This window comes from Galendromus occidentalis, unplaced genomic scaffold (assembly GCF_000255335.2).
Source record: "Galendromus occidentalis unplaced genomic scaffold, Mocc_1.1 scf7180000077442, whole genome shotgun sequence".
In the NCBI taxonomy this organism is placed as follows: domain Eukaryota; kingdom Metazoa; phylum Arthropoda; class Arachnida; order Mesostigmata; family Phytoseiidae; genus Galendromus; species Galendromus occidentalis.
Window position 1 is genome coordinate 278,576 of NW_003805430.1, and position 10,833 is coordinate 289,408.

At 51.6% G+C, this 10,833-nt stretch overlaps 2 protein-coding genes across 2 annotated transcripts; one reads left to right on the forward strand and one right to left on the reverse strand.

The window, feature by feature from the left end:
* Positions 1-2,757: 2,757 nt before the first annotated feature.
* On the forward strand, positions 2,758-5,082 carry Dlish (Dachs ligand with SH3s). Its single transcript, XM_018639549.1, has 5 exons — positions 2,758-3,123; positions 3,943-4,081; positions 4,181-4,546; positions 4,691-4,732; positions 4,868-5,082. The coding sequence occupies exons 1-5, from the start codon at positions 2,863-2,865 to the stop codon at positions 5,080-5,082; spliced, it is 1,023 nt and encodes a 340-aa protein (XP_018495065.1). The 5' UTR covers positions 2,758-2,862.
* Positions 5,083-8,319: 3,237 nt separating this feature from the next.
* LOC100908221 (uncharacterized) lies at positions 8,320-10,764 on the reverse strand. Its single transcript, XM_003743321.2, has 4 exons — positions 10,181-10,764; positions 9,077-9,658; positions 8,650-8,803; positions 8,320-8,539 (listed from the first exon to the last, which is right to left on the reverse strand). The coding sequence occupies exons 1-4, from the start codon at positions 10,527-10,529 to the stop codon at positions 8,344-8,346; spliced, it is 1,281 nt and encodes a 426-aa protein (XP_003743369.1). The 5' UTR covers positions 10,530-10,764; the 3' UTR covers positions 8,320-8,343.
* Positions 10,765-10,833: the final 69 nt, after the last annotated feature.

The following is a 10,833-nucleotide window of genomic DNA, read 5'->3' on the forward strand; positions in this document are numbered from 1 at the left end:
CAGCCTCTCATGCTCCGTATGAGGAACAGTCTTCTTGCCGCCGATTCGATCAAAGAGGACGCAACTTGATGGAAAGGCCCCCTCCCGATGCAAGGCCCGGCATCCGAGATCTTTCTTTGAGGAGATTTCGATCTTCTTCGTCGGGAAAAAAATCCAGCGCGGGCTGCGGATGCGATAACCCCCCAGGAAAAATGAATATCACGTAGAAGAAACATTATCAGCTCGACGACCCTCGCAGTAAATCTAGTTGTCTCACAGATGCGAAAACCGGGCATTATCTATCACCGTGGTTTCTATTCGGTCTCTCTTGGGGAGCTCATTCGGTCGGTCGCCTCAACCCGCCCGATATCCGGAGACAGAGGCCGCGAGAATATTCAAGTCTGAATCTCGAAAATTTCCGAAAAAACTCTAGTGTGTGGATTCCATCGTATATACGACAGTTGTGCTTCATTCGATATCGAAGCTCGCGCTTGCGAATCGAGAGATAATTTGGTTCCCTCACGTTTTCGCAACTGCGTGTGAGCGGACAAAGGGTCCGAGAGAGTCCGCAAAACCGCATCGCCATTAATTCGAGGGGTGAAATGAACAATTGTCTGTCGACGGGAACGTTCGAAAGCGATGCTGGGTACGCCTTTTCACGGGCTCCCGAGCGCGGCCCGAAGCTATTTCCTATGTTGTCCACCATGAGTTCGAGTACGTAGTCGGACGGAATTTACGGAACACCGATCCGGGGAAGCCTGCGTCGGAGTTCAACGAAAGTTGGTCCATGTGCTCTCCGAACTCCGGAATGAATCCTCGTTGTTGGCTTCCTTCGCCACTTTGTCTTTGATTTTTGGAAAGGTGTCCCTGATGGGAACGGGCTGTGCGCGAGACGCTCCCTGAGTCCCACAGACGCCTTACAGCTCTCGGAATATTGTGATGCAGGTACTACAACGTGTGTCTTACTCTTGATCTAGCCGAATGTAGGAGCGATGATGATGGTTATATCCAGATGAGAACTCGGAAGAGAAACAAACAAACAAACGGAATATACGATGATCAACTCCAAGAACGACAAAGAAAAAATACTTATGAGACTGTGTTACGTTTGCAAGGTTTATTTCGTCCTGCTTATCCGAAGTAGCGACAACGGTCCGATCGGGGCTGATCCAAGCGTATCAACGCGCTGACGAAGACTGATTTAACTCAATGATAATATCGAGAAGAAGAGCACTCAAGCTCTAGCTGAAGATGAAGACGATGATGGAGATGGAGCAACAGCTTGAAGGTGATTCGAGAATGGCCTGGCCACGGAGCTGCGCCGAGCGTCACTGGAATGGAGTGCTCGAGCTCCAGCGGCGGCCGCGCGTAGCCCTCGCCAATCGAGCCTTCTCAACCTCGTTGACAGCTATGGCTGATTCTAAGACAATGATTATAACGATGTTGGTGATATCTCGAGTTTATCATGTTCAGGCTTGAACCATGATAATAATGGACCTCCCCAAATTCGCGGACATTACAACCACTGATAGTTTAGCAATGTTGTATTGTATTTTCTTCGATGTAAGCTGTTCGATTGTATTATCATGCCTTGGCCACTACCTCCCGTCCCGTCATCTGAAGAGTCTCAATTTCTCTCATTTCTCTCCAGTTCGGTGCAAGCGAAATATCCCACGAAAATATGGTCTATGGTCTACGGTTCTTCGGAATAAAATATTTATGTCAGAAAAAGAGCACGTTTGTTGTTGATAATTTTTGGAGGAGGTCCTTCTCGCGAACTTCTCCGCATTCCGCGAGTTAGTTCCTCTCAGGGAAGATCAATGCCGACGGATGGATTCTCGCGCTCGATAGGGCAGCTTGTTCACAGAAGAGTTTCGGCTCGCAGAAAACTCAAGAGAGCTGCCCCGCAGCCGACATGAATGGCCAGAGCCACTTCCACATAGTTCGCTTGTTATCATCGACCACTTACGGAGCTGGGGTCAAACTGGACAGCTTCGAGCGCTAAAAGCAATTTCTACGGCGCCGGCATGCAGCCTCCGAACAGAAAAATTGCGTCCGATGCAGCTGCGCCATCTGCTCCGAAAATAGTGGGGTGCCTTCACTCAGGGGTCGATGCGGTAGCCCGTGTACGTCCGTTCATACAACAGGTGTGCTCCGCCGCTCCGAATCCCATTCAGTCACACGAGCGAACCCGAGGCGCCTCTCGGTGCAGACTCGGCGAGATCGGGGCTAGCGCCGCCGCGCCACCGTGATAAAGCCCCACAGGTGAATTTCTGCTAGGGAATGAGTCTGCCACCGATTATATTTTCGCGGGGAAACTGCTCCCGCGATTAGCGGTACGGCGATGCGTGTCGATAATCCGATAGGCCAATAATTGCTCATTGTGACGATAGATCGAAACGAGAAGTCAGAGCCCGCGGCTTCCGTCGCAAAACCTGTCGATCTGGTGCTGGTGCTCCACAAATTCTGCCGCCGTTTCAGCGGGATTCTGGAGCGTCGTCAGGTGGCGAGAAGAATGAGAGGAGAGCAGCAGCGGGGCCGCCGCTAATGCTGCTGCAGAAGACGAAGCAGGTTGTTGTCAGCGGCGACAGCGGCTTCTGGAGTCACTTCTGATAAACTTCACCGGACTCATCAACAGTCAGTGTGATTAGCGTGTTAGCTGACGACTGGTAGCCTGATCATCTATCGGAGGCTTGCTGAGTTTTGCTGTTGGGAACCCGAAGGTCCGGCAGGACCGAGAAGGTGGAGGCGCTTGACCATCGGAAGAGCTCTGTTCGGAGTACAGTTTCGTGTAGTTCTCTCGGCAGTGACGTTGTCCCCGTCGCAAAACGACGATTCTGTCCACCGTAGCTGTCGCGAAGAGCGACTTCGGCTTCAACCGTCATGGCGTTTTTGTGTCCCATCAGATTTGGGAGATCTCGTAATAAAAAAGAAAGATTGGAGAGCATTGCGACGCCGAAAATCGGAAGAGTCACCGGTTCGTCCAGCATCGACACGCTCATCAGGGTAGGACTCGAAAAAGAACGGGGTCTCAGTGCAAATTCGAAGGTTGTCGTCATCGATGACTTCATTCCACAAGTGGACGATGAGTTGGGAGTCAAGAGGGGCGAAATCGTCTACATACTCTACAAGGATAACGACTGGGTAAGTCGACGGAACGTCGCATCGTGCAACGATTGCTCTCCCACTCGGGTCGCGGAACTTCATTCGCACTCCACGAGTCCGAGGAAGTTGGGTCCTCCTCGAGCCTCTCCATGTGATCGTAGGTCCCGAGATGGACGGATCTGCTGTGTAGATTCATGAAAATACATACATCGACAGCGAGTGGACGACTCATTTGGCGGCGGTGGTTCAGGGGTCAATTGTGTGCGACGCAATTGGATATTCGCATGTATCTATCCATGAAGTAGCTGCTGCGCCCGAGAGAAAATGTCGCCGTAGAAGCCGCAGCTCGGGACGCCCGTTCGAGTTTTGGGTGCGATAAGAACTTTGTTTGTTGTTATCTCGCGTCTGCCGGTTTACCAGGGTAGATCGGGATCAACACTCACAGAAAAAGTGGACATACCTCGTCAAGCGTTGCGACCTTTTTTATGGGATTCGAGTTCTGCTCGGAGTCGACGCTTGAGGTATAATCTGTCTTTATGCGAGTATCGTCTGAGACACACGAATTTCACATTCAAAGGTCAGAAGTGCTCCGCGAGGAGTTATGAGACTTATGGGAGCTTGAGGGACCTGGGTTCAGGGGAACAATGGGAACTTTCTCAATTCTTCAGAAAAACTCGAGGGGTCCGTGCTCGACTCGTCTCGGGAGGGATTCGAGCGTTAATAAAGCGGATTCCACATCAAAGGTCTCCGTGGCGTATAAGCGAAGCATTTTCATTAGGCCTCGACCGTATTGCTCAATAAATTCGTCGGAGGGGGATGTTGAGACGCGTTTCCAATCGACTCATTCGTGTTTTACAGATCTACGTCGTGAGCGAAGACGAGACGAGACAGGGCTTCATCCCGCAATCGTACAGTGAGGCTCTGGGAACAGCTTTGGCCGATATGGTATTGAACGTTGCAAGGAAAAAACCGCGAGGTAGAGATCCACACACGTTACGTTTTTAAGCGAAGAGGAATAATTTTCACTTGTTTTCGCAAATCCTCGGTGAGCGTCTGAATTTTCGAATGCCTTACGATCATCTCTTGATCCCCCCAGATAGAACATCCGAAGACCATCACCAATCGTCCTTGGAAAGCAGCATCGCTCACTCAGACGCGGAGTCCGTGGGAACGTTTTCGTGCCGGACCGAAGTACACCCGTTCTTCAAGGATCCAGCCGGCCGTTACCTCGTTTTGTACACATTCGTTGCCAGAGACGAGAACGATCTCAGCGTCGAACGCGGCGAGCTTGTCACAGTTCTCAACAGAGAGGACTCTGAGTGGTTCTGGGTCTTGCGTTCCGACGGTCAAGAGGGTTTCGTACCGTCAGCTTTCGTGTATCCAGCCGATATGATCGAATCGCACGCTCAAAGTCCCGAGGCGTCGGAAGCGCACAGCTCCACGACACGGCAAGAGGCAACGAGTCAAATGCCCGCCTCGATGAAGAAACAAGAGCACCTGGAGAGTCAGAAAGAATACCGCTACGATACGAAATCCGGGACGATATCTCAGAACACCTACCACAACAGTTCGGTGATCAACGCCTATAACGCAATGCGCGTCGAAGTGAACAACAACGAGGTCGCGTTTGTGAACAATCATCATCCAAGTAATAAATCGAACATATCCAGCGGGAGCGGTGGCAAAAGCCAACAGAGCACGCTCAAAATCGACGCCGGCAAAAGTAATCAGAACTCCCTCAGGAGCGACGGCAGTACTCGAAAGAACGCCATCGATGATCAAGCGGGACCGTATCGTGCCAAAGGCTCGGAGCTCGTTATGCTTTACGACTACGAGAGCCACGTCAAGGACGAGCTCGATGTGAAACGGGGAGAATGGGTGTACGCTGATCTCAATCGTCAAAAAGGCGATTGGTTGTGGGTTTACAGTCCCCGCCTGAACAAGTACGGCTTCGTGCCGAAATCGTTCGCGAGTTCGCCGGCCATGACGTCACTATAGGCTTGACGAGCTGTCCTCGAGTCGACGTTTTAAATTATGAACCGCCAAACTGCCCGTTTGCCATTGTACATTTTTACACATGTTGAATAGAGTCCAGGACTAGTTGAGCTGTGGAAGAACTCACGATCCTTCATTCCTGTATGTACCTAGGTCCAGAATATTCCTTATCGATCTTGGAAGCGAGCGACAAGTGCGGAGGAGAATCCGATTCTCCGTCGAACACGTGGGTCGAGGTAGATGCTGCTGAGCAGCGGGAAAGCAGACTCCAGTGCTCGATAGATGTTCTAATTTTGGGAATCTGTTGCCGCTCAATTAGTGAGGCCACATAGATGTCAAGAGACACGGAATTTCCCCCGATATGTGGTGTATATAGAAGTCTATCAGTTGTTAGAGAGGAAGCGTCGGAGAAGCGAGCAAGTTCGCCGGAACGAGCGTGGCTCGCTCTTGGTGGTGTCGAATTCCGCCGGCAGAGTTCGGAGGACGAGAGTTGACGGCTCTGCTAGATATTCTTCGAGTAAATATAATAAAAAACATGACGTATTCCGGATCCGAACTTTTTCCTTTCGAGCCCATCGAGACCATGAACATGATGATATCTCAGGAAATTCCGTAAGGGCTTCTTCACGTCGAGTCAGAGGCTCGCGTCTTGCGTTCACTGCTGAGTCGGATGCCATTACAACAAAGTCGCGCTAGATTTTCATACTGACGAGCTTTCAGCCGATATCCTCCCGCTCATTTATGAGCCGGCAATGACCGAAACGTAAACAGATGCGCGATTTCATCCCTAGACCAGAGATTTCACTGAGTCTGACCGTCTGACGGACATGGAATCGAGAAAGTTGTCTCTCAAAAATCCTCTTCAATGATGTATGATGTGGGCCGAAGCCTCGTTGCCAAATTCTTCTCGCAACAAGTCGTGTTCCTGACCGGTGCTATGAGTGGAATAGGAATGGTGAGATGAATTCGGAATCGGAGCGAGATCCAGAGGAAGTGTCGATCATCAAGTTTCCCACCATGGGAAAGTCACCAGGTTGCCCATATCTGTTTTCTCCTTGTAGATAGTTCTCTTCAAAATTCTCAAGTGCGGACCGGCGAAAGTATTCGTGTTGCTGCGGTCGAAGGACGGGAAGGGTGCACAGGAGCGGTTCGAAGAGCCCGCGAGAGAAGATATCTTCGACAGTCTCCCGCGGGAATCTTTCCAGCACGTGATAGTCGCTGAAGGTGACATTACGAAACCCCTGATGGAACTCAACATTCGTGATCTCATCGTGCTGCGTTCGACCGCCGCCGTGGGACTCTCTGAGGTTCCTAAACTCGACTCCGACGGAACTTTCTCGACGGGTATTTTCTCTCCCTCCGAAGCGTTTGACGGTACTCCGTATTTCTTCTCCCTCCGTGGCGTTCGGGGGCAGGGTATAGACTGAAAAGGGAAGAGGAGGGAGGGGGGAACGCCGACGCACGTCTCGATGTGTCCTCGACGTATTTATCTGAAGCCTCACTTTCCCGCAGGTAGCAATACATTGTGCAGGTATCTCCGAGGATATCGATTCGGTGTCATCTCCGATTCTGCACAACGTATTCGGTCTCGAGCAGTTTCTGAAAGTTTGCGAAGGAGTGGACAATCTGAGAGCAGTACTCACACGATCAAGCTGCTTTACGCACGTGAACCGCATTTTTCTCGAAGAGAAGCTCTACGCTACCCAGCAGAGTCTTTTGGTAAATCGCAAGCGGTCATACGACCCAAACTGGTCAAGTTACTCGAGAACTCTCAATCCTTCTGTGTTTGCAGTTGACTCGAACGCTGACGAAAAGAGCGATACATGAGCCTCGGACGATGGACCAGCGGGTCGATTCGTTTCAAGAGACCTTTCAAAGTGCGCACAGCTTCAGCAAGCAGCTAAGCGAGCACTTACTTCACTTCTGTCAACTTCCTGTCGTCCTGGTTCGTACAGTGCATATTTCCGGAGCCCTGAGAGACCCTTATTCAGGCTGGTCCCGAGTCAAAGACTCGGTATTGGACATTGCCAAGCTAGTGAGTGCTTCCGTCGTTTTTCTCTTATTCCTTCGGCTTTCCGTTCCACCGCGCCGATTATCGCTCGATACGAACGCGTAGGTGAGTTCTGGACGTACGACCGGAGTGACGTGCAATAGCGAAAACCGATGCTTCATGACCCCAATCGATTTAGTGGCGAATTAGATTCTGCTTTCCGTATATCGTCGAGCTAGGATACGTGAGAGAGGCTGCAAAGTCTGCAACTGCTCGCCCAGCGCACAAGCAGCTCTTAGCTGAGGGGAATTCATCAGGTGTGAGTGTCCCATCACACGCGGAATCCGCTTTCGGAAACGGCGCGCCCTCCTGGAGACTCATCTTGTGAGAGTAGTGCTGAACAAGAGCAGATCTCAGCACAGCGGGGCGACGAATTCTTTCGCACGCCCTCTCTCGAATGAAAACTGCAGGTGCGTGCTTGCCGTAATTGCAGGTGCCTACTCGAGATCTCGCATGTAAAACTGGCAAACCCGCACGGCAAGACACCCTGGAGAGTTCTCACGCCGTTCCACCCCCTGACCTTCCTGCTGTTTTTATTCGTGGATCTCGCCCGCGCATTGATCCACGACTTGCATGCTCTCTTCAATCGGACCCTCCCAAGGCGAGTCATTTGGAGTTCTAAGGGTTCGGACCCCCGCTCTCTCCCATCCTGGAACACAATGAACGCCCGAAGATAGGAATTCGGGCTAAGAGACCTAGTTTTCCGAATCAGGACCTATACAATCCGAGATCACTGACTACACCTAGGCGGAGATTCTCGAAGTTCTCGGGGCGAGCCTGCTCTATGCTTCCTCCAAAAGGTTGCTTCCAGCAACACCTATGAGACATATCGGGGCCACGAGGATCTGCGTTGACTGTGTAAGGAAACGATGTCGAAAATAATTCCGGAAGCCCGAAACGCCTACATCCTACTGCAAGATCTTTCAGCAACCGATCGCGAGGTGGATAGAAGCATCCATCGTTTTTCAACCTGTTTACGGTCTCGAATGCGGAATTCCTCGTCCCAGCTGCTCGGGATCAGACCGAACGAGATCTATTGGAAGCAATACTTCGGCGGGCTCATGAAGAAAGATCGGGCATAGAATCGACACGGAGGATGCCCGCATTTGTCGCGACCCGATCACCTGAACCAGGACCTCACCTCATGGACGTTAGGATGTCTCGGAATGAAAATCTTCCATTACAAGAAGCGCACAAGTTGTTTTATTTTCTAGCTATAATTGCGTTTTCTTCGTTATTGCCAAGCTCGGTAGGCGGAACCAGCCCTCGATGCGATTCGCCTCAACGATTTTACTGATGGGGAAACTCAGAAATCCCAGGAGACGACTTCGGCGAGAATTTGAATCACGGTGCCATACTGTCACCAGGAGAGTCGGCTGTTCGTCTTGCGTCGGCGTCGCGGGGAATTCGCTGGTGAGAGACAAAGAAAAGTTTCGGTCAATGTGAATGACGCAAATCTACCCAAGCGAAAGCTCCGCCAGAACAATGAGCGAGAGAGGGAGCTCTGAGAGGAGTCTTACAATGATAGTCTGAAGTCGTAGAATGGGTCCACAGTCGCCGGAACGATTTGCGATCTGTGCTGAACCCTGCAGTCTCTCGGCTCCACAGCAACTTTTATGTAGGAGTTGAGCTCGTGCTGGTCGGGCAAGAGGGGGAGATTCGCTCCGCGGATAACTGCAGCACTCAGAATTATTAGTTCGGTTGCAGTAGTAGACTGTCACGATCAAGGGACAGCGTGATCAAGGCAATGCGACTCTGGCAAAAGTTTTCCATACGTGGAAACGCGCGGGAACTAATCAAATGAAGGTCTCAATCTACCCGATCCTCTCCTCCCTCACGCGCCGGAATGATCTCGCCGTCGATATGAACGCTCCCAATGGAATATGAACGGCTGAAGCGTGAGATCAACGGGATAAGGTGGGGAGGAGTATGGGTAGGAACACTTACCATGCAAGGATATGTGACCGCAGTTGACGTAGACGCTCAATCGAAGTTTTGCTTTTCCACTACCTGCGTCACCACTGCCCTTCAAAAGCCACAAACTGCTATTGCTCTGGTATCGGACTGTCTTACGGCGTTTTCTGTCCGGATTCCACTCGACCAAAGAGTTCTCATCGTCGGCGGTTTCTTCCGAGAAATTTTCAACGCAGATCTTGCGTTTGGGCGAGTTGACGGGAATCTCTTGGATTGTTCGCAAGACTCGTCGAGGCTCCAAATTTCGGAGCTCTCTGAGAGACTCTTTCAGCGGATTCGCCGCCAAGGGGGGTTTTGATTCCTCGATACTCTGTCGTCGGGGTGGGATCGGTGGAGCGTTTTCTTGACGAAGGATCGAGGTCCTCGGCATCGGCTTCGGGGCTTCACGCGGAACCTTCCGGACAGGTCGAGGGCAAGCTGGTGCGACACGTCGTATTTCCTGCGGTTCGCCAGAATTCGGCGCTCCCTGAGCTCTTCCCGGAGGTAGCGCCTCATCGAAATCGAGCGTCGACTTACGAACCGTGTTGCGAAAATTCCTCACACAGGACATGTTGGCTGAAAAGAACGGGGGTTGATTGATTCAATCGAGGCACATACTGAAACCACAGGGACTTCCCGAATCAAGCTCTTCCGGTAGTCAGGTTTCCGATTTGAATCCGCTCAGAGCTCCAAGGATCCTGTGATTATTCGATTACCCGTGCTTGAATCAGACCAGGGTTCCTCCCGAGAGCAGATATCGAAGCACAGGAATGTCAGCTCGAACCAAGTGCTCACTAGCCCGCTTTGTGCACACGTTGTTCAGTGGAGCGGGACTGTCACGTAAGAAAGAGACGGCGGCACCTGTTCGACCGTTAGCTCGCCGGTGGAACGTCGCGCGCCAACGGATTCTCGTCGGTGTCCTTGGCGATGCCTCCGAATACGACTGAATGTGAAAGCGTTCCTCTCGGCGACCAATAGCTGATTCGATCCCGGGGTAACTCCAACGGCTAACAGGTCATCCGCCATGGAATTTTTTTCTCGAGCTCACAGCGGTACGCCTGATGAAATATTAAGCAGCGGCGAATCAGATGGACCTACCTGGATCCTCGTAGAGTGGTTCACACTTGTTTCCCTTTCGTTTACGGCCCGTCGTCAGCATGTTCGCGAGCGGCTGCAGTGATCGCCGGATTGATCTCCGAACACTCTGTCTCCCAAAAGTTCCACGCACACTGTCTCTGCTTTCCATGGGATCGGGGTGGAAATCAACGGCTATGGATGCACGTTCCCGCCGAGGTTCCAGATTATCCACTGATGATCCGACCGTCGTGTTTCGGTCGGTGTTGCGGACTGATGGGACGGAAAACGACTCTTCGAAATAAACGGCTTTTTTGGCCAGCCGCTCACTCCTACGAATGCTCGCATAACTGTTCGTCGTGTTCAGGGACATGCTTCGCCTCCGAGCTTCTTTCGACGCTGCTGGCTGGGGATCTGTCCGATCGGCGCTCCTCGGGAACACGTAGGTATGTTTTCAGTTTTCACTGCGCTCGCATTACATCGCAGAGGACGGCTTCCGGTGGATTTCGGGGGGGTTGAAACGTTTGAACTGGAACAATGGAGTGGACGAACCTTCAAATGAACTCAATCCGGGTCGCGAGGCGTTCGGAAAGCCCTCAACAGGGACGGCGGATTGTTTGTGTTGATTTCGAACCGATGGAGAGAACGATCTCTTGATCGTCTGTTCGGAGAGCAAA

Coding starts and splice junctions, on each gene's coding strand:
- Dlish (XM_018639549.1), top strand. CDS start 2,863: ATGGCGTTTTTGTGTCCCATCAGATTTGGGAGATCTCGTAATAAAAAA. Junction 3,124..3,942: donor TCTACAAGGATAACGACTGG/GTAAGTCGACGG, acceptor CGTGTTTTACAG/ATCTACGTCGTGAGCGAAGA. Junction 4,733..4,867: donor TGTGAACAATCATCATCCAA/GTAATAAATCGA, acceptor TCGATGATCAAG/CGGGACCGTATCGTGCCAAA.
- LOC100908221 (XM_003743321.2), bottom strand. CDS start 10,529: ATGTCCCTGAACACGACGAACAGTTATGCGAGCATTCGTAGGAGTGAG. Junction 9,659..10,180: donor ACCACTCTACGAGGATCCAG/GTAGGTCCATCT, acceptor CGTTCTTTTCAG/CCAACATGTCCTGTGTGAGG. Junction 8,804..9,076: donor CGGTCACATATCCTTGCATG/GTAAGTGTTCCT, acceptor TGAGTGCTGCAG/TTATCCGCGGAGCGAATCTC.